General features: G+C 40.1%; 1 protein-coding gene across 1 annotated transcript; it reads right to left on the bottom strand.

Moving 5' to 3' along the window:
- Nucleotides 1–2,931: 2,931 nt before the first annotated feature.
- On the bottom strand, nucleotides 2,932–20,864 carry IHO1 (interactor of HORMAD1 1). The gene is made up of 7 exons (XM_010978496.3): nucleotides 20,794–20,864; nucleotides 18,053–18,227; nucleotides 16,563–16,726; nucleotides 10,910–10,958; nucleotides 10,639–10,726; nucleotides 4,419–4,525; nucleotides 2,932–4,077 (listed from the first exon to the last, which is right to left on the bottom strand). The coding sequence occupies exons 1-7, from the start codon at nucleotides 20,847–20,849 to the stop codon at nucleotides 2,932–2,934; spliced, it is 1,785 nt and encodes a 594-aa protein (XP_010976798.3). The 5' UTR covers nucleotides 20,850–20,864.
- Between the last annotated feature and the right edge of the window lie 1,977 nt (nucleotides 20,865–22,841).

The raw sequence follows: 22,841 nt of genomic DNA on the forward strand, positions 1-22,841 counted from the left end.
AATATTTATAGAGGGAACAAAGTTTTATTCAGGAAGTCTACTTGACAGTGGATTCCAATCCTGGTGGGGAAGGACTTTCTGTGATAGGCCTGTTCGAAAATGCCTGATTTATTGAAGAGTTTTGGCCTAAAGCCTGGCATGAAGAAAAATTTCAGAACTGCTCTAACCTTGTAGGAAGCAACTATCTTTTTTGAGGGCAAAAGGCGGTTATTTTCTGGGCACTTTAGGTGGGAGCTGGCCTGGGAGAGAGGAATGGGCATCTTACAGAACCCTCATCAGGAGCCCTTTGCAACTTCTGAAACAAAAGACAAAAAAGGGAAGTTGTAAAAAGATGCTCAAGAGACCCAACTTTCAGGACAGGCTGCCAGGAGCAGTTTGAATGATAAGCAAGCAATCCCTGCCCTCTGCAAGTATTTATCAAGTGTCAGACACTCTCCTGGATGCTGAGGGTACAGTAGGGATGAGGCAGATGCTGCTGTTGCTTCTGGAGTTTATATTCTACTGTGTAAGGTGGGCAAAGCACAAAAATAGTGATTTCATACATCATTTCAGATGGAGCTGTGTGAGGAAAATTAAAACAGGGTAAGGGTGTGGGCAGTGAGTATGGCGAGCTCCTTCAGAAGAGGTCAGGAAAAGGCCTCTCTATAGGTGACATTTAAGTTGGTACTCGAATGTCAAGACAATTAGGGGCTGCAGCTGGCTTCATTTCCATCCTCAGGCTGTAGCTGGAGTTGTATCAGAGGGAGGAACCCCTAGGTGGGCCCGAGGCCAACAGACCTCCCACCACATCCTCCCCTGTGTAGCCACATACGTCTCTATTAGCATCCAAAGAGCCAAAAACGTTGTGTGCTCCAGGGACGTGCCTGGGCTGTGTCATGCTCACCAAATTTGGCAGGAACACAGTAGTTAAAAAAAAAAAAAAAAAAAAAGTCTTAGGAATAAAATAAGAAATAGAATATCCTTTCCTGATGACTGCCAGAGACAGGCAGTATAATTTTAATTAACCCAGCCTTGTTAGGAGATAAATTTACTGCTCATTCTACAAAAACACCCAGCTCATGGAACACTGAGTCACCCTGACCTTTGACTTTAAACAAAATGAAATACTTCTGAAGAAATACAGGATTTCATAACACACAGCAGAATCAAAGAACAGAGGGTCCTGCTCTGGCATTTCAAAGTTGAACAGACCCTTCAGTGAGAAGGCCACAGTCATAAATACTGGTGGAGTTCTCTCAACAGGGTTTCAACTTTGAATTAAAATGATTAAACTTTTCAACCTAGAGTAATAAAACATTTCCAGATTCAGATCTCTAGTCTACAAGCATGCTGAACTTCTGGGCAGCCACCTGTAGTCAGTCTGGGAACGGCTGGAAGGAATCCTCCGTGTGGCTGGGCTCCTTCCTCCCTGCCTTCCTTGCACAAGCAGAGAAAACCGGCAGGTGAGGCAGTGGAGGCTGGTGGGGGGTAGGGGGTGACCAGATATCCAGTGAGACCCACAGGGAGAGGAGAGGCTAGGACAGCCTGAGGCAGAGTCTGTACTTCCTCGGCCTTGCGGGGGGGGGGGGGGGGGCGGGGGGGGGGGCGGGTGGCTGCTGCCATTGCCTGTGGCTACAGACCACAGAAGGCCCTTGGTCTGGAAGTGAGAGTGAAAACTACTTAAGCTGGTGCCTGGTACCCCTGCCAAAGTTCTTGCAGGCAAATTAAACTCTCCCAGATTTTTGTGGGATACATACTCCTGAAAATAAAGAATATAAAAATAAGAAATCAAGAACCACTACTTTTTATAATGGTCCACTCAGAGGCCCCAGTGTCATTTACTGTAGAGGCTTGAAAAAGGGCAAATTCTGGAAGCTGTCTATCCATGAGGATTTTTACTTTCATAAGAAAAAGAAGAAAACAAAAAAATCAGTTTGAGTAGGGTGTGGTTTATTCAAAATCATCTTGTTAGAAGTGTAGGGAAAAAAAGTGTAGGGAATAAAAAGATAGTAAGCATCTTATCTATTTGATCTCCTTGAGTAAATGGATGGGAGATCAGTTCAATCAACTTAATAAAAGAAAAAGCATGTATGATTTTAAACATTTTATCTTTATTTTTTGATTTATTTTATATTACAAAAGAAATATATATTGCAAAAATTCAAAAACTTTAGCAAGCTATAGATGGAAAGCCCAAGTCTCATATAAGCCCACTGCTCTCCAGAAATGATACAGGGCCCACAGCTGCCCTCATTAGGTTTGAAAGAGTGGTTGAAAACAGGACAGGGGAAAACAGCCAGGAAGAGAAGTCGAACTGTGTGGCTGTAAAGAGTGCTGCTCCGGGCATTGTTTGATTCAGGTCACCTGTCTTATACTGGCAGCTTTAACACTATTTCTCTATTCACAAGAATTCTGACTTAATGTGTCCTATAATATGTCCATTGACCAAAAAATGCACATGCTGTGGCAGCAAAAAAATAACAATTTTTATATAATATATTTTTTTTAAATCCTGAGGCCCGGAAAGGTATTGGTCATGTGAAGGAAATGTTTTGAAGTCCAAAAATGTTGTGTTTGGGAGTCAAGCTGCCACAGCAACAGCTTTGTGGGAGCCCTTCTGCTGCTGGATATTCGATAGGGAAGGCAGCCCTCCTACCAAAGGCGGCACCCTCTCCCGATGCCCCACACCCGGGCTGTTGCCCCAGCTCTCACCACCACCATCTTCCACGTTTTATTCCCATGAATAAAGATGCATTTATCCCATATGCCCTGTCATGGGCAGCACCTGGCACCCAGAATGCCAGATCTGCTCCCCATCTCTGCATTGCCCACCCCCAAGCACAGCCTCTGACCCTGAGAGTCCCAGGCAGGCTTCAGGGACTTTCCAAAGTGTTCTGGGGTATCTTTCCAGCTGAGACCAATAAGTCATCAGCTGAAGTCACTACGGGCTGGTCAGAAGCCATCATCGCTGCTATCAAAACCCAGGTCATACAGCATGTTCTTCCCGGGCTCCTTCCAGAGAGGGGGCTCTCTTCTGAGGCTGAGGTCGCTGAACCAGCTTATCTGGTGGTCCCCCTGGGAACTGTGAGAAAGCAAACTGTTGTCTTGGGAAGAGTGCCCGCTGAGCTGCAAGAGGTTCCCTGGCACTGCCCTTGCTGTCTTACTGGGCATGACTCTTCCTCCCAGAGCAGGGCAGACTGGCTTTGTGGGGCTCCGGAGGCCCTGAAGATGCAGAGGCTGAGCAAGGGGTTCCTGCTGCCCAGGGAGGGGCCTCTGTGGGTCAGAAACTGGAGGCTGAGAATATTTAGAATTGGAAGCACAGGTTTTGCTGGGGGTTTGTTCTTGCTTCCTGGCTAGGCGCCTGCCTTTGGGGGCTTTCCTGGGCTGCTGCTGCTTGCCTCTCCTCCCTCTTTCTACAGTTCTGCCTTTCTGTTCAGTCACCATTATTTGTTCACAAGGGTCACAAGAAAACATGCCTTTGGCTTGACATTTCTGGCAGGTGTTCTTAATGTTGGCTGCAAAATTGTTCAAGTCCAGGGATATAAGCTGCGAGGCTCCTTGGGAAACCAGGTCCCTGTCACTAGGAACCGTGTGGCTCAGGATGCCGGAGCCTTGGTTCTCGGAGCCTATGTTAGTAATAGCCCAATTCTGGCAGTTAGCCTGCACTGCCTTATCCTTTATTTGCCTGTTTTGTTTGCCAGTTCCAAGTGCCAGCCTCGCAGCCTCTTCTTGGAGAGCATCCCTCTGTGTTCCCTCACCCCAGACACCAAATTCCCCCGGCCTCGGGGTGCCCACACTAAGGTTGCTTGCAGCAGGGAGGGCCTGGGCCTGCCATGTAACTGGTTCCTTAGAGGCATATTTGTCCTGCATGGTGAAACTGAGGCTCTGAGCCAGAGGTGGGGAGGTCTGGGAAGTGCTGTCTTTCACATGCCGGGGTCTCTGAGGGACGGAGATCAGCCTCTTTAGCTCTGCTAGGACACTGGGCATATTCAGCTGGCTTAGCTGCTCACACAGCTGCTGGAAGTCCTTACTCTGCTGGGCAACTAAAGCTTCAAGGCGCTGCATGTTGGACTTCATTTCTATAAACTCTGCTTGTTTCTAAAGAGAGGCAGTGAGAAAGCAGAGAGCTATGGACAGTGCAACTCAGAATGTACAATAAAATGTGTGAACAAAACCAAGGATGGGCCAGCAGAACCAAACCTTGTCCCTTGTTGGGTACCGTACAGGGGAAGCACGGTACCTGTAGCAGGACCCCTAGGGTCCACATCCTGCCGGAGGACCTTGGGGGAGGAATCTGGCCTCTTTGCTGGCCTGTTACCAAGGGACCTGTGGTGGCCTCTGTTTTTGGCTGAAAATTTGCAATTTTCAAGGTATCTTTCAAGGTCTTAGTAACAAAGCCAGAAACATACTTGGGGAAAGAGGTCAGGGTTTACACTTACAGCTTCAAACCTCTTTTGCAGCTCAAGGATGGCCTGCTGCTCCATGTTGCCCTTGTCCTGCACTGTTTGCAACACCAGATCACTCTGGGCCTGCATGGTCTCCTGCACTAAATACAGAACAAAGACAATTCACCACGTGAAGACTATGGTATGTGCCATCCTGCCCAGACCACAGTGTTGGAGAGGGAGGAGCTGGAACCTGGCAGGGGCTACCTGAGCCTGCTCTGCTAGCACCCGGGAGTCTAATCTTCCAGATCAGCCCCAGTGAGGAGAAGCCAGAACAGGGTGGTTCCTCCACTATCTCTTCTTCCCTCCCTCCCTGACAACATCCTGGCCAAAGGAGACTCAACCCTAGCACCTGCTAGGGGCCCTGAAACCTGCTGCCTTCTCCATAGCCTACCTTCTTGGCCCTGTCATTAGCGTGATCTTTCTAGAACATAGATATGATCGTGCCCTCTCTGAAACCTTCACTGAAACTGTCAGTGGCACCCCCCCGGCCACTGGATGAAGTCCAAATCTTTCAATTGGCTAACAAGACCCAGGCTCACTTCCCTTTATCCACTATCCTCTGCGTCTCTGAGCCCTGTTGCTACGCCATCTCTCCCTCACCATGGGCTGTTGTCCATGCTGTTCCCTCAGCTTAGAGTACTCCTGCTTCCATCTGTCACTCTACCATCCCCTCAACCACCACCTCAGTCCAACTAATTCCCATTCTTCCTTCTGCTCTCAGCAGTCACCTCCTTGGAAAATATCATTTCCTGTCTGGCTTGGGTGCTGCTTCTCTCTGCTGGTGGCACCATGTGTGCTCTACCATCACTTACGGTCCTTCACTAATTTCTCTCCTCTTTACATTTGGGCTCTAATGGGTATGGTGACCTGAGTGCCAAGCACTCAGGACTGGTACCGATTCCCCTCTTTTGCATGAGGAGATTTTACACACACACACACACACACACACACACACACACACACACACACACACACAATTTATTTAAAAACACATTGTGTTGCAATTAATTATTGCCATCCTCTTGCTGAACAACAGGTCATGTGAAGATGCTCTTACATTTATTCAACAAATACTTAATGAGTATCTACTATACTAGGGCACTGAGCCACGTTCTCTGGTTATAACCAGGGATCAAAATAGATAAAGCTCTCTTGAAATTACTGTTTAATAGGGAAATTACTATTTAATAGGGAAAACAGGTAGTAAATGAGTAACTATACAAAGGACTATTTATAGAAACTCTCAAGGAGATATATACCAAACTGGAGACCGTGTAACAGGCAGATCTAGTCCATTCTTGAGGATGAGTTAAGACTTCCCTAAGAAAGTGATATTTAGCTGAATTATTGTTAACCTATGGGGAAAAGAATATTACCAACAGAAAAAAAGAGCAGGTTCTCCAAAGAGGAGAAGCATGGCTGAAGCATGATGGGAGAGGGGAAGGTGGCCTGAGTGGAGGACACAGCCAGACAGAGGATCTGTAGCCTGATTCTAAGACTTCATTCATTGACACAGGTAAGCAGAGGGTTGACATGATTACATTTTCCCTTTAAAAGGAGAACTCTTCCTGCAATGTGAACTAGTGAGGGAAAGACTGGACACAAAACCAGAACAGAGATCAGAATTGACCCAAATAAAAACAGTGATTTGAAATCAATGGGGAAAGGATGGATTTTTAAGTCATGGCATTGGGACAAATCAGTTAGCTATTTACAAGTTAATTAACCTGGCTCTCTACCACAATCCTGTTAAGAATATCAAAGCTCCACAATATGTTTTAGTTTAGAAACTATCAGAAGTTCTTTTACTTCTTATTTAGGCTTATTTCAAATGCCTGTAGAAAAGGACAAAGAATTTTAATGGCCATTTAAAAACTCTTTTCCTGGCTTTTTCTCCTTTAGAAAATAAAGCGTGAGCTCTAAGAGGGAAAGCACAGGGAAATTTTTATAAAGTCACATACATCTTAAATGCATAACAAGTACAATTTGCAAATAATCAGGAATAATACACCAGATATTCTATTTATTTTCTCATAACTATATGGAGTATGTTTGAAGATTCTTGACAATTTTTTTTCATTTTAGATGAGTAAAAGGCAATTTGGCAACAAGAGAGTGCTTAACCCTTCACAATAAATGGAAGCAAAACCAGAACATCTGGTGCTTAAAGGACAGGATAAAAGACTCAAATTTAGTCTTCCTTGAAAACTCACCTCTCTACGACAGGTGCTTTGGTTAGTTCCCTATGTTCTAACCATTCTGTCTCTATTGTCTTAACTCAGGGCAGGGGTACCTAATATTGGTACCTAATACAGGCTCTTTTAAGTTCAAATGATTTACTTCAGAGCTTCTCTTTAGAATAAAACATAATTCCCTTCCTGAAAGGAAGCTTATATTTCAGTTTTCTTATATTAACGTAAATTCTAGATAGTTTAACAATTTTAATATAATTAAATAAACCATAGAGTACAAGAAGGAAACATGGTGGGAATTGTAAACTTGTAGTGGAGAAGAGCTTTCTAAGCAAAACATAAAGCCCAAAAGCTACTGAAAAAAATGGGTGTGTCGTGTGTTAAGTTTATTCCTAAGCAGTTTATCTTGTATTGGAATTATAAATGGCGTCTTTTTTCCCATTACATCTTTTGTTAATTTCTGATATCTTACTAAATTATTTTATGGTTTGTGACACGTTTCTGCTTGAATCTCAGAATATCAGGAAAAAAGATGAGACTTGAAAAATATCACAGTGGGCAGAGGGTTCCAGGTAATGTAACCAAGCAGGACCCTACTGGGCCTTCCTGGGGTAGACCCCTCCCCCATGTCCTCTACTGTATCTCCTCTCTGAAGTACCCAGATAATTGTTTCTCATGCATATTTCCTGAGTTTTTTAAATGCTAAAAGTCACCACCAAATGGAAGAAATTAAGTACTTGATGATCATGAGCAGGTAGCCCCCAGACCTGGCACCTAAGGATTGATCATCATCAACCAGAGAATTGTGCACAGCTGATCACAGACCCTGGGACGCCTCTCCCTCAGCAGGCCTTAAAAATGCTCAGCTGAAACCCTTTGAGGAGTTCAAGATTTTCTGGGGCATAAGCAACTCGTTCTCCCTGCTCGGCCCAGTAATAAAACTTCCTCTGCTCCGAATTCTGTTTGGAGCAGTTCAATATTTTTTGGCCACACTGTGCGTCTAGTACGTGAACTTGTGTTCAATAACAATTTTGGCTAAGCCAGCCAGGAGTCTGTGCCCAAGGCCAGCCCTTCCCTGGGTCCCCAGCAGCTGCTGGAACTCATTTCACTCCAGGGAACTCAGAGGGACTCTCCCTGACAAGCACTGGCCATCGAGCAAGCTGTATGGAGCTAAGAAACGTCTGGTTCAGTGTAGCTTGCGGGTGAGTAGCTCCAGCTTGCGCAGGCTGGAAATTCTCTCTGTTCCATCTGGGCTTGTTGCAAGCCACTCTATGTCCATTCTCTTTCGAGATCAGAGCCAATTTGGAGGCCTCCGTCTGCGAGTGGAAATGGAATTTTTAGATTACACCTCCTCTGATTGTCTGTGAGACTGGAGCCTATTTGTTGTTTGTGTTTTTGTGTGTATCATTCTAAGGTGAGTGTCCCAGGCTTGCGCAGGATGGGAAAATTCTACCCTCTCCATCTGGGCTCATTCCCTTCCAGGAAGTGAGCCATTCTGGGCCCACTGGGAGCCACTCTTGGTCCATTCTCTTTCAGGAGCCAGGCCACTATGGAATCCTCCATCTGGGAATGAAAGTGGAATTTTTGGACTATACTTCTTCTGATCTTTTGATTGTGGGACTGTGTTTGTTGTTCGTATGTGTGTGTATCAATACTCCCATTGGCTGGTTTAGTGATTACTGAAGCTTGCTTCACTTGTGATGACACCAGAGTATCCTCTATTGCATTGGCTTCACCGGTGGCGGAACATTGGTTGGGATTTTCCCTTTTGGGACTAGCCTTGAGCATTCATTCAGCTTCATCTCTGATGGGGTGCTGTTTGGGGGTTCTCCCCTTTTGTATTGACGGGACATTGGTTGGGAATCTCCCTTTTGGGGCCAGGGAACTGTGACTCTGAGAGACCACTCTGAATTGCTGTTTGCTTGATATTTGATAACATCGGCCGTCGGTAATTTTAGTATGGACGATCACACACCCTGAACACTGTGCCTATTTTCTATGGTACGTATGTAGAGCAGCTTTCCTTATGGTATTGGTCACAGTTATTCTAGGGTCTATCTACATCTGTATTATTCTAACAATATTCTATAATTAAAAGTATAATTTTTTAAATAAAAATAAAATTATAAAAATGTTGCTCATGTTTTCCTATAGCTCTATTTATGATTTAATCACCACACTTGATATTGATTCATATGGAATTAATTTTGACATATAGAGTTGTCTATTTTCCAAAAATAGATTTTGATAGTGGCCCCTCTTATTTATTTTCCTAATGATCACTTTTTTAATAGAACTGATATCTATTAGGTAAAAGTACTGCTTTCTACTAACTACCCCACCCAAACTCAAGATGAAGTGGGATGGTCCTTGGTGTCCTCAGCTGAAGAAGAGGAGTTAGGTTAGGTTAGGTGACTGAGTAATTTTGGTTGTAGAGGCAGACTGAGACTGGGGAAAGATTTCATGACCTCCTTCTGTGAAGGCATCAATTATACAATAACCCAAGAGAGTGCTTTCCCATAGTACCTTCCCCCTTCCCTTATGAGCAAGCTGCAAGCCTATAGGATGCACTGACTGGCAAGTTCAATTCTCTAGGCTAGTCGGACTGGGCACAGCCATACGACAGAGGATTTGTCTGGTTCCTCTCTCAGTGACTAACTTCCAGGTTCCGATCACTACCTACTAAGAAAGGGAATGATTCTGGACACGCCACTTGTGCCTACTTTAAAGAATGACCTGGCTTTCTAATTAATAAAACGTCACAGTGTTTGTTACTGTTTGCCTTATCAATGTGGCTCTCCTGAGTCTTACACTCTGAAAGATAAGGAACGTCAGGGGTGAAGCATCAGTATTCCTATGCCTACTATAAGCCAGACTCTGTTATATTCCTCTCTCTGCCTTGATCCTGTGTTGGGCCCTTGGGCACTTCCATTCCCTATTCTGGGAATGCCACACCTTTGCTGCAACCTTCCTTTTTGTACTTCACCCAGTTTCAAATATAGCAAAAAGAGTGCTTTCCTTGGGCACTTACTGATGAGTTATTTTATCATGTTAAGCAAAAGAAGCATCCTTTTTGCTTCTGCTCTTTGACTTGCTACTTGTAAGGGTAACAGTCCTAGGCTTCCAAAACTGGATTTCAAACAGATGGACAGTTGCCCCAACTCAGGTTGGAAGCCAGCAGACAGTAGAGTGCTTCTTTGCAGACAGATGGGGATTAATTTCTAAGCTACACAAAGGCTTAATTTTTGTAAATCATGAGCAATCCATTCCATGGCATTTGAATAAATTGACTTCAATTCATTTAAAATAAAAAATAAACAACAAACAGACAAATGCAAACAAGTGCAGATGCAGTTATCATCTTGCTGTTTAGCTGAGAAGCTGTTGGTTCTAGGGAAGCATTTGCCTAAGGAGAGCTGTGTAATGGTTCTCTTCTGTTAAATAAAAGCCTGGACCATGGTTTCACCTAAACATAAATCACTAACTGGCAGAGCAGAGGACTTTGCAAACCACAAACTGTAACTGAAATTGAGAAAGATGCTATGGTTCATTACAAAACATTGAAATGAAGGAAGCAAGAAGAACAGTAGGTGACTGAAGTATTTCTAACTCCTAAAGGAGCAGTGTCTTAATTTCAAAGTCCTAAAGGAACAAGGGAGTCTTCATAGTCTTCACAACCAGCAATTCATTTGGGACTCAGGGTTGCTGTTGATTCACTTTAGGCAGGAGGATGAGAAATCTGGCGGAACTATCTGTCCTGAGGCTGCAGGATTACTGGGTGCAGGATTAGTCCTTCGAAAAAGGCATCGAGGGACCAGGGCATTCCCATATAGAGATGGGGCCCACTACCCAGTTTAGCGAGCTCCACATCTCTTCAGGGCGAATCTTACGTACCCATCCTCTTATCTGAAGCGCTGTATGGAACCTCACCACTGGCAGAAACCTGGCTAGGGTCAGAAAGTTCAGGGTCACTGCTCACCAGTGCCCCCTGCTGATAACCTCAAACATGAGACACTCACTTGTCTTGGCCACAGTCTCCAAAGAATCCAAAATAGATTGGCTTCTTGAACTGAGATGTTCCTCAGATTTTTCCACAGATGTCTGTAACTAAGAAACCCAAAATTAAGAAATAATTCACAGACTGTTGCCTTATTTTACTAACTTAGCAAATTGTCATTTAATGATAGAGTAATTAAAATATTGCCATTCTACATGAACAAAGGTCAATATAATTATTCAACTTCTTAAAATGTAAGATGTTCTAACTCCTTGAAATGTGGCTGTACTTACCCTGTGAATGCCTTCTCTGATATGGGAAATGAAGTTGTATAAAGTCTCACTGAAATAGGGGAGAAGAAAGAAAATATTTGTGAAATATTGAAACAGTATGTAACAGAATTGATTCCATGAATATGGCAGGAGTCTACCTAGTGTAGCATTAAAGACTCAACCCTGAGAAACCTTAATGTCCATCTGGAAAAAACAAGAACACTGATTTTTTTTGTAAGTATTTCCAAACCACTTGTTTTTTAAAATTTATTCTATGTAGATCTTAAATGAGGATAAACTTTAGCAAGTCAAGTGGTTACTACAGTAGAACAGACTAGCTTTCCTTTTTATGGCAACATGGCTTCAAGATAGTGACCTCTTTCTGGTAGTCCAAAATTCCCAGACACATCTTAGTCTAATGAATATTATTTTGACTGTAAGAAAGAGGTAATAGTATAGAGACTATTCTGGGAACAATATTAATTTCTAATGAAAAAGAAATTATTATAATTATTCCTCAAATATCCCACTTTTGAAAAAATTCTTGTCTATTTTTGCTTTTGTTGACTGTGCTTCTGGTGTCATATCCAAGACATCACTGCCAAGGCCACTGTCAAGAAGTTTTTCCCCTATGTTTTCTTCTAGGTGTTCTACGGTTTCATGTCTCGTGTTAGTCTTTAATCCATTTTCAGTTGATTTTTGTGTATGTTGTAAGTTAAGGGTCCTTTTCCATTCTGTTGCATAAGTATCTAGTTTTCCCAACAATATTTGTTGAAAAGATTATCATTACCTCATGGTGTATTCTTGGCAGTTCTAATGCTGTATTAAATATTTAAAACATACTCCCATAAATGATCCATATGATAAAGTACAATGCATTAGAAATGATTTTGTAGACAAAATAGAAATACAATCATTAAATATTAAATTTAAAAAGCAGATTGAAAATAGTCCATAGGAAATAATCCCATTTTTATTTTTGAAAATACGTGAAAATAGAGCAGAGTTATATAAAACAGTGTTAATGGTGGTTTACAGAGTAAGCTGATTCAGAGGCAGACTTGAGAGCCTGACAGACTCAAGATCTCTGCCCAAAACTCCCACTCAGTTTAGATGTGCTCCCTTGGATGGAGTCTCTCCTGACGCCCCCAGTCAGAGCTAGAAGTCTGTCCTCAGGGTTCCCAAAGCATTAGCTGAAACCTCTACTACAGCATTTACAACTTTGTACTTAGAATGAAAGTCTGGATTCTTTTTAGGGGGGCTGTTCTGTATCTGACCCTCTTTTCTGTTTGAGGAGTTTAGGGATTTGAGATGAAGCAGAGTTTCTTTCCTCTAGAGGCTGAGAGTGTCAGTGGCTTGCTTTCTGAGCTTTTCCTGAACCTTGGGCTCTCCCCTCACACATGCCTTGCCAGACTGGGAGTCAGGACAAAAAGACTGTGAGCTCTTCCTCTGGTGTCTGTGGCTATAGTGGTAGACAGATGGAGCTCCATGGGACTGGTAAAAGTATCCAGGACTACACTGACTACAATGCAGGGAAGGGTCCAGTGCATTCTGTGCAGGGGGTAGTGGGTAGCAGAATCTGCACTGGACTAATTTTGAGACTTGGTTTGGGAAGTTGTCCATGGCAGGTAGTTGTTGGCAATTGTATGATTGTGGCAGAAACTTAAACTGGCCTAATTTTCTTCCTTGGAAGTTGTAATCCTGTTTTACCTATCCCATCCCTACCCAATGCACTCTCACCCAGATAGATTACATTCCTGGACTCCCATGCAGCTAGGTGTGGCCATGAGAGTAAAGTTTAGTCAGTGGGAGATATAAGTGTTGCATGCAACTTCCAAGGAGAATCCTTTAGGGAAGATACCTTCCTTCCTTCCTTCCTTCATCATCCATCAGCTGTCTGGAACTCTGATGTAACAACTCCAGCAGCCACCAAGCAGTATGAGGATGTGTGTGCGTGAGGGGGTGTAGATCATACTTTAGTGATGGCAGATCACACTGATGGAAGGACCCAGATCCTTGAGGACCATGGAGCCACCATTTTAGCCCTGGACCACACACTTTAGGATGATTTTTGCATTAAAAAAAAATAACTTTTTAAGCTTCTGTTATTATAAGAATGAGTGTATACATGTCAATGCAGTTGAACATAATTCTAATAAAATGAACCATTCAATATCTTTTAATAATTTTTAACACTTTAAAAATTTAAATTGACATAGGAAATTAACATGTCTGTGTACACAGTTCTATGAGTTTTAACACAAATTTAGGATTCATGTAACCACCACCACACTCAGGATATAGGACAGTATCCCAGAAAATCCTTCATGCTGTGTCTCTGTGGTAAAGTCCAGCCCTCGGCCCCCGAACTCCTGGTAATCACTTATCTATTCCCCATCTCTATAGTTTTGCCTTTCTCAGAATATCATATAAATGGAATCATACAGTATGTAATCTTTGACTGATTTCTTTCACTCAGCACAGTGCCTCTGAGATTCATCCATGTTGTTGTGTAGCAACAGTTTTTCTTTTCCATTGCTGAGTAGTGTTCCACCACACCATAGTTTGTTTACCCATTCACACATTGAAGGACATTTGGGTTGTACCCAGTTTTTGGTGGTTATGAACAAGGCTGCTATAAAATTTACTGGATAGACTTTTGTGTAAACATAAGTTTTCATTTACCTAGGATACATGCCTAGGATTAGAATTGCAGAGGCATATAGTAACTTATGTTTATTTTATAAGAAACTGTCAAACTTTTCCACAGTGGCTGTATTATTTTGCATTTCCACCAGCAAGATTTCCATGTGGTATATATCCTTGTCCAGCACTTGGTATTGTCAGTTTTTGTTTGTTTTAATTTTAGCCACACTAATAGATAAGGAGTAACATCTCATGATTTTAATTTGTATTAACTAATGGTGTTGAGCAACTTCTCACATACTTATTTGTTATCCTTATGTTTTCCTTAATGTTTTCTTTAATGGAGTATCTGCCAAAATCTTCTCCCATTTTTCATTCAGTTGCTTGTTTCTTATTGTTGAGTTCTGAGAGTTCTTTTTATTCTGGATACAAGTCCTTTGTTGCAAATGTGGTTTACAAATATTTTTTCCCAGTCTGTAACTTGTCTTTAAGTTTTCTTAACAGTGTCTGTTGCAGAGCAAACATTTTACATTTTGGTTAAAAACGAACAAAATCGCAGAAAACTCAAGGCTAGACTTTGATACTTCAGGTTTCCTTCTCCAATCCATCTGCTACCATTTATTTTTCAGGGTCCTCATATGCTACATGCACACCATCCAGGGCTTAGTTGCATTCAGTGGGAGAGATAGGATAAAGTATGCGTACTCCATCTTACTCAGAACCAGAACCCATTCCAGTAACCTTTTAATAAATTTCTTTTTCATTTAAATGAACATTTCTGTTGCTTACAACTAATATCTCTGGCCCACTTGTATAATTTATCCATCACATATCTGTTTCCCTGACCACACTGAGAACTTCAAAGACAAATACCATTATTCTTCCCCTTGGGATCCCCAGTTTGCAGTATTGGGCCTAGCATAGTGTTTGTTGAGTGAGTGAATGAACAAATTTCACTATGGTGATTAACAATCACTGAAAAAACATGGTTCATTTTATAATCTATTTGTGGGCCTTAGGTTATACATTGGTTATGAGACTAATCTGTTTTCTCAAACATGACTGATTAAAAAATAATAATCTTGGTAATGACCATCTATTGTCTGGTGTGCCCAGCGTCGTCCTCTAATGGGGAACTGTTTCTTTCTGCACCCAGAAAGTGATTCTAGTGAGGACTTCCAGTGACACTCCCCTCCAGTCACCCTCATGACCTAATAAGCAAGCCTATCAGAAGTTTTCACTAGGATTTTCAAATTGTAACTAAGGGAAGTGAGTCTCTTTCTCTGTGTTAGTGGGAAGCTGGTCTCTAGTAGGAGAGAATGAAGTATAGATGGAGAGAGGAGCACAGAAGAGAGACAGATTCTGATTTGATTTCACTCCCTGTCCTTTCCAGACTGGTTAAGAGAGCTAATATATCCTCCTTTTTGTCTAGGCTAGATTGGGGTGTGTTTTTATTTGCTACAAAAAGTCATAACAAATGCAGTCTGAATGATTAAGGTTTCTTTTAAGATTTCTTAACCTTACACGCTCTTTCCATACATTTGGGAAAATATGAACTTTCAAAACACAATATGTAAATCCATGTATTCTGGATTTGTAGCATCTCTTATGTTTGAACTCTGTAAAATGCCTTATCACTTTCCTGCTTCCAAATTTACAGTAGTATGCTCTCTCTCTCTCTCTCATTTAAAAATTTCTCACTCCTCACCACATTTCTGGTAAGCACTTATTGACAGAAAACAAGAAATCTAAAATCTTGGGGTTTGTTTTTGCCAGGATTTATTAAAATCAGTATCTTCTGCCTAGCATTTAAATCACTCATAAGCTTCAATTTTTTTAATGGAGAAGATATTCTTCAGTGTCCTCATCATTGGTTCTCTCTATAGAAATACTTTTTTTTTGCCATCTTGTAAATAATTGTTAACAGAAACTCATCTCACTACAAAAAAGAGAAGGAAATGAAATGTAAAGAGAAAGGAGAGAAGGAAATAAGGAAGGAAATATCAAGAGAGACTTAATTTTTCACAAAATTATTTTTAGCTACAGAAAGCTTGATCAAACAAAATATAATCCAAAAGCCCAGAGAACAAAAAAATTAAGACTAATCTATCTGAAGCAGTTAAGAGGATGAGGGCTTGCTCATGTGCAGTACCCTACCATAGTTAAGAGTCCTAGAGCCTGGATTCCTAGGGGAAAGAAGTCTGTCAATATCCGGCAAATGTTTATTTATCAACAGAATCAAATACTTCAAATAGAGCATTCTGTCTTTCTCACTAAAGGAAAACAGGTATACAGTGGGAAGGATACCTAATCTTTTAAAGACTTTTAAATATTCCTAGTCTAGAATTCTTTAAGAAATTCTGGTTCTTTCAACATGAAGGTACTGGTGGTGACACTAAGCAATATAGCTCCACTATCACAGAAATAATAAAGTATATTTCTGCTTGGGTTTTATTTCTGTGATACCTAAAGATGTCCTGATAACGTTACCACAAAGTGAACTAGTTAATTTCCTCAGTGACCTGTAACTTACTTATTTACAAATTAATATGACAGCCCTAATATTGCTCATATACATACAAACATATGTAATAAGAATGTGTATGAAATTTAGGGTTTATCTTTAAAAATGCCAACATTTCAAAGTGAGAAATTCAGCCTGAACTGTGACTTAAGAATTCATGTGCTATATTCTTGACCCTGAAACAAATGTTAACTAATTTCCTAATTCTGATGATCTGAAAAGGAAACAAAGGGCAGAATTTTAGGCAGAATAGACATAACATTACTTGAATATTGCATTTCTCTGAGAAGTCCTTTACCTTAATATCCAGATGGGCCAAAACTATGGCAGCCATGTTCAAATCTGCCATAAGTCACACTGACAAGGAAGTAAATTAATAATTATTAGATGATCTGCAAAGGCAAGAGTGCTATTATGCTGAAATTGAATTATTTGACTATTGACATTCCACTTTCTGTTTCCCTCAGAAAAGAGTTGCCCCATCCAGTTGAAAGATTTATGTACCTGTCACATTTGTCTTTTGCACTTTTCTTTTTCTCCTCAAACTGTTCCAAGAGGCCTTTTGATTTTCCAACTGACAAAGGAAGAGGAAATAAGTCTCCATCTTTTGAATCTCCTCCAAACAGCTGGGGTTTTGTTTGGTACTTTGTGAAAATACTAGGTTCACTCTGTTCAATGAAAAAAAAAAGTCATAGCATTTCCCACATGAAAATATTTATAGCATTCACTATTTTCTGTACAATGCAGAGTCACACTTAAGTGCAAACTATAATACTAAAATATAACACCATATGTAGTATTTCCTTTTTATTTCAAATGCATCAGAAAATCATATTAAAATAAAGCAACATTTTTACTAACATAGTTTCTGCCTTACCAGTCCAGAGATATTTAAAATGTCAGCTAAAATGGCTTAAAATCAACTGCATAAATTTAAAGGCAACAACAGAAAATTATGCCATCTCTGAGATGATGTGTTAAAGTTTTTATACTAGTAAGTTTAACTCAGATTGCTGTTGCTCAGCTGCTGGTGAACTAGACTTGTTGATAAGTTTGACATGGAATGCTGGCACATGGTGAGCCATTTCCTGCATTCTGAGGCAAAACTTAAACATTCAGGGAGTACATTTACTCCTTCATATCACTGGGTACCAAGTTATGTAATGAAATACTTATTTCAGAGTACACCTTACTACCTTAAAGCACTGACCTAATCGTATTCAGTAAGTCTCTATTTAATGCAGTTAGGTCTGTGTATAAAGTTAAATCTGGTTCTAGACCAAATAAATAAAAATATTTCTGATGCACAAAAGACAGGCTGGTCTCAAAAAAATTAAGGAACTGGAGGGGAGAATACAGCTCAGTGGTAGAGTGCCTGCCTATCATGCACAAGGTCCTGGGTTCAGTCTCCAGCACCTCCATTTAAACAAACAAACAAACCTAACTACCTCCCCCAAAAAAGGTTTTAAAAAAAATCAAGGACTTGAGACTGTCTTCCTCATTCTGGCCCTTATTCATCATCTTAGGTCTCAGAATCCTCATCTTCTTCAAGGAGCTAATATGGCAGAGTAAACTAAAATCCACAAAGCACCTAAAGTTTCTTAGGAGAAAAATGTCCATATAAAATACAATTTGTTAATTTACTCCTAAAGTTCTTTTTTCTTTTTGAGTCCTCACAAACAGTAGTACAACTAGTCTTAGAAAATGTCACGTACTGAGAGAATAGAACGACTAGTCTTTGACACTCCCTAGGAGTGGTCAATGTACTGGCACTATTCTATATTGTTTTAGTAATGGAAGAAACTGCAAACATAAATATGTTTTCCATTTCAGACTACCCAGTCAAATGAGTCACCAATCAAGTACAAATCTATTTTAGGAGAGTAATCCTTAGACATGTACAATTCTGAAATACAATCCAGCAGAATAAGTCTTTATAGCTTATCTCCATAATGGTTATGAAACGTGAGCAGAGATATGGAAATCAGACTCACATCCAGAGAATTTTGTTGTGACTGTTTTGGATGTCTCAAGTTTACACCAAAGTCCAAGGGTGTTGACAGGGTCTCTGAACTTTCTGGACAGAACTGGGATCCAAAAAGGAACTGGGAATCACTGAGACTGGAGTAATCAGTCTGATTATTATTCCAGTTAGATGACTTAGTGGTTCTGAAATTAAGCAAGAAAATAAAAGCATATCAAGTGGACAAAAATTCTGAACAAATGAAACTATAATTCAAAACTATTTCAGAATATTCTGGGCAGAATGCTAGTTTGTTTTGACCTCCTAGTCCCCTGCACACTGACAATACTACCTATAAAGAAACGCAAGGAAATTTTGAATGCCAGACACTCATTACAACACCCTGGGAACAATCTGATGGAAATTCAAACATTGAGGACTAACACAATTATTCCTTGTGCAACAATACTGTGGCTATAACACCATTTTGAAGATTAAAGGTCATAAAACCTTTAGGGATTAAGAGAACATTATCTTTTAAAAGGTTGAATTTGTTCATCACTAAGAGAATAGATATAAAGTATAGCGTAAGCATGTAACTGATGCAGTAGTCAGAAGTAATAAGCCAGGTTTACACACAACCACATGGATAGGTCTCAAAAATATAATTTTGCGTGCAGAAAAGTGTAAAAATCCAATTAATATTCTCATTTATTACTGTAAATGTATAAGCCTACATCATATACACCAGGTATGTAAATGTGTAGAAGATGAATTGGAAGGACACACATTAACTCTCCTACAACGTGTGGCTATAGGGAAGAAAAGGAGCAGGATTGGAGGGAGAGAAGGAGCTATAACACAACACAAGATAGATCTAGATATGGACTGAATATTTGTGTCCTCCCAAATTCACATGTTAAAGCTCTAATCTCTATTGTGATGGTATTTGGAAATGGGGCCTTAGGGAGGTAATTAGTGTTAGAGGAAGTGAGGAAGGTGGGACTCTTACGATGTTGATTAGTGTCCTTATAAGAAGAGACACCAAAGAGCTTGCCCTCTCTTTCTCTCTCCACCATGTGAGGACACAGAAAAAAGCAGTTGTCTGCAAGCCAGGATGGGAGACCTCACCAAATGCCAATCATGTTGGCATAGGGTTCTAGGGCTTTCAATCTCCAAGTGAGAAGATAAATTTCTGTTGTTTAAGCCATCCAATTTATTGCACTTTGTTACAGCAGCCCAAGCAGACTAACACAGGCCTCATCCAGACTGAAGAATATGATCAACTCAGATTTGCATACAGGAAGATCCATTAAACATTGTTTTCAAGACAAGGTGGAACCCTTTCACACATTTAGTGTCTTTTCCTTGCTTTAAATATTTCCAGCTGTTGACTTCCAGCTTGCTTCCCATCAATACCTATGTCAGTCTTTAAATCTCACATATGAAGGGGATAATGATATTGAAAATGATACAAACACATTTGAATACAGTGTACTAAGCCTATTTCAGAGACAGCACATAAGTAGGCATATAAGTAAAACATATAGTCTTAAAGTTTTTACTTAAGACATCTCAATAATAATTTGTTACTTAATGCTGTTGTATAACCCAAGAAAACATGCTTTTCATTAAAACACACACATGCAAATCATTCCTTTTCCAAATGTTAAATTTAAAATAGATAGCATATAAGTATATATTCTAAGCCAAAGGAATCATCATATATTAATACAAGACAAAAACAAACCCTACTAGTTCAGAACAGAGAAGAGAAATTATTTTGACTCATTGAATAATTTGCTAAGATTAGCTAATGTAATGGGCTGCACACATGTATTATAATATGGGTTGCATAATCATTGCTCAAAATAGCTAAATAGCTCTCTGTGACTCTCTTCTTAGGTCACAGAGAATAATTAGCTGGGCTGGAAAAGAAACAGCTCTGTGAGCCTACAGAAGTCATGTAGGATTTACATCTTAAAGCTATGATCTGGAATTAAACATAGATTTTTCCCTACTCCCCTACTCTGTATCAACTATAAGCACTTTTTTTCTTTTCAAGAAATAAAAGGACAATGTCCTAGGTTTTTGCTATCTTTAGGAAGGGGTTAGGAAGAAAAACTATCCAGTGATAGAAGCATACCAAAACCAGTTGGAAATTCCTTAATAAATACTACTTCTGGGGTACACCCACCAAGTTAGCAATGGCAGGCTTACTGTATGGCTGATAGACACCAATATAAGTACCTCAGTGGAAGGTAGAGGGGGCAATATCTCAATGAGTCTTGTTACCAGTTGGAGTGGTTTTAAATTCCACAGTACCTGCAAATTGTACTATACAACTGAACACATCTGAACATTGTCTTGAGTTTGCTCCTTGCTGTTTCAATAGCAATCGCTCTAACTGAGGTGAGAGTTTCTAGATTTTTGACCATGTCTAACTCTCACAGACCTCATAGTCCCTAGGTTCAGTGCTGGACAGAATTAACATACGCAGATGAATTGACATTGATTTTATAATCAGAAAACAGACAAAAGGAAAAAGACAAGTATGGGAGGGTGCAGTAGTAACAAGCAAGGGGAAGAAGCTATATGGGGTAACTCTATTACAATAAACTAATAGGAAGGGGAGCCTATTTCTATGAAATCAATACTATAAGATCCTCTATATACCAAAAACTAACACAACATTGTAAATCAATTATACTTCAGTTTAAAAAAAAAAAAAAGATCCTCCTAAGTATCAGAGTATATAACCAGAAGACTTACCCAGAGCCTGAGGGAATACTGAGCATCTCTTTGATATTCCAGACATTAAAATTCATGTCTTAAAATTTTTCCTTTTAAAAAGAAGAAAACATTAACTTAAAAGGTTAATATAGCATAATTTTTTCCCAAAGATTACTGGTGACTATTATATGTAGATGCAGACATTTCAGCAGTTATATTCTCATCAAATTGGTGAAAATTCCAATTATCTATGTGCCAGAAACAGGTTGGATTTTTTTGTTTGTTTTTTGCAGTTGAATTGTATAAAAATTCCCTCCCTGATATCTACACTTGTGCTCTGTTAAAAACTCTGTAAAGAAAATGAGAAGATAAGCCACAGACTGGGAGGAAATTTTTGCAAAAGACATCTGAAAAATGACTGATATCCAAAATACACCAAATAACCCTTAAAACTCAACAGTAAAAGAAAAAAAATTTTAAACAATTAAGAAGTGGGCCAAAGATTGGAACAGTCACTTCACCAAAGAAGATATACAAGTGGGAAATAAGCATATGAAAAGATGCTCAGAATTATGTGTCACAAGGGAAATGCAAATTAAAACAGTAAGATACCACTAAATACCTATAAGACTGGCCAAAATCCAGCACACTGATGTTACAAAATGCTGGTGAAGATGTGGAGCAACAGGAATTCTCATTCATTGCTGATGAATGTTAAATGGTACAGCCACTTTGGAAGGTGGCGTGGCAGTTTCTTACAAAAGTAAATATACTCTTATCATATGATCTAACAATCACACTCTTTGGTATTTACCCAAAGGAGTTGAAAACTTACGTCCACACAAATCCCTGAACATGGATATTTATAGCGGCTTTATTCATAATTGCCAAAACTTGGGAGAAACCAAGATGTCATTTTCAGCAGGCAAATGAATAAATAAACTGTGGTACACCCAGACGATGGAGTATCAATAACTCCATTGATAGAAATGAGCTATCAAGCTATAAAAAGGCATGGAGGAAACTTAAACTCATTTTACTAAATGAAAGGAGCCATCTTAAAGGTTACACACTGTGTGATTTCAACTATGTAACATTGTGGAAAAGGCAAAACTATGGAGATACTAAAAAGATCAGTGGTTGCTAGTAGTTATGGGGGAGAGAGGGATGAATAGGTGGAGCACAGAGGATTTTTAGGGCAATGTAACTATTACCATAATGGTGAATACATGTCATTATACACTTGTCAAAATCTATAGAATGCACAAAATCAAGAGTGAATCCTAATGTAAACTACAGACTTTGGGTGATAATGATGTTGAGTGAAGGTTCATCGATTGTAACAAATGTACCATTCTGTGAAGGATCTTTATGGTGGGGGAGATGGTGCGCCGAGGAGGGAGTATGTGGGAAATCTATGTATTTAGCTAAAACTGCTCTAAAAAAATAAAATGTAATTAAAAAAAAAAGACCTGGTAGTATATAAACAATATTTAAAGTCAGAGGAACAGTGCAGACCTAAATGCTAAGAAGAGATTTTTAAAAGCTGAACGTTATCTATTGTTATCTCAATCTTAGAGATGCTCAGACTTCTTCCATAATCTCAGACCCCTCTTTGAAAACAAGTGTGTAATTTGTTTTTGCAAATCCACATAAAATGCAAATACCCTATACTCATATAATTAGTAATATAAGCATTTAGTAGGCCCTAATAGTTCCAGGTATGTGACAGTGTGTGCTAACACAAAAGGAATGGGGTTTGAGGTCTTGGATGACTAGAAGGTGGTAAGGGTAGTGTCCGCTCTCAGACTAGATGATCAAAGTCCTCCTTGACTATTGAAAATGAAAGCAGATGGTGCCACGGCTGTGGAAGGACGGCCACTGGGCCTGGTGTCTTCTCCCAGGAGCAGTTCTTGCAGGCCTGCACAGAGCTCCAGAAGCCTGCAGTTGCTGGGGCCAACTGGCAGCTGCTGTTGGAGTCCTTGCACATCAGGATCTACCAGCTAGTGAACCAGACTGGACTTTATCAGTATAAGGTCTTTGTTGTTCTGGAGGATTGCCCACCGGCTGTACTGGCAGACGTCTGT

Source organism: Camelus dromedarius, chromosome 17 (assembly GCF_036321535.1).
Source record: "Camelus dromedarius isolate mCamDro1 chromosome 17, mCamDro1.pat, whole genome shotgun sequence".
NCBI lineage: Eukaryota > Metazoa > Chordata > Mammalia > Artiodactyla > Camelidae > Camelus > Camelus dromedarius.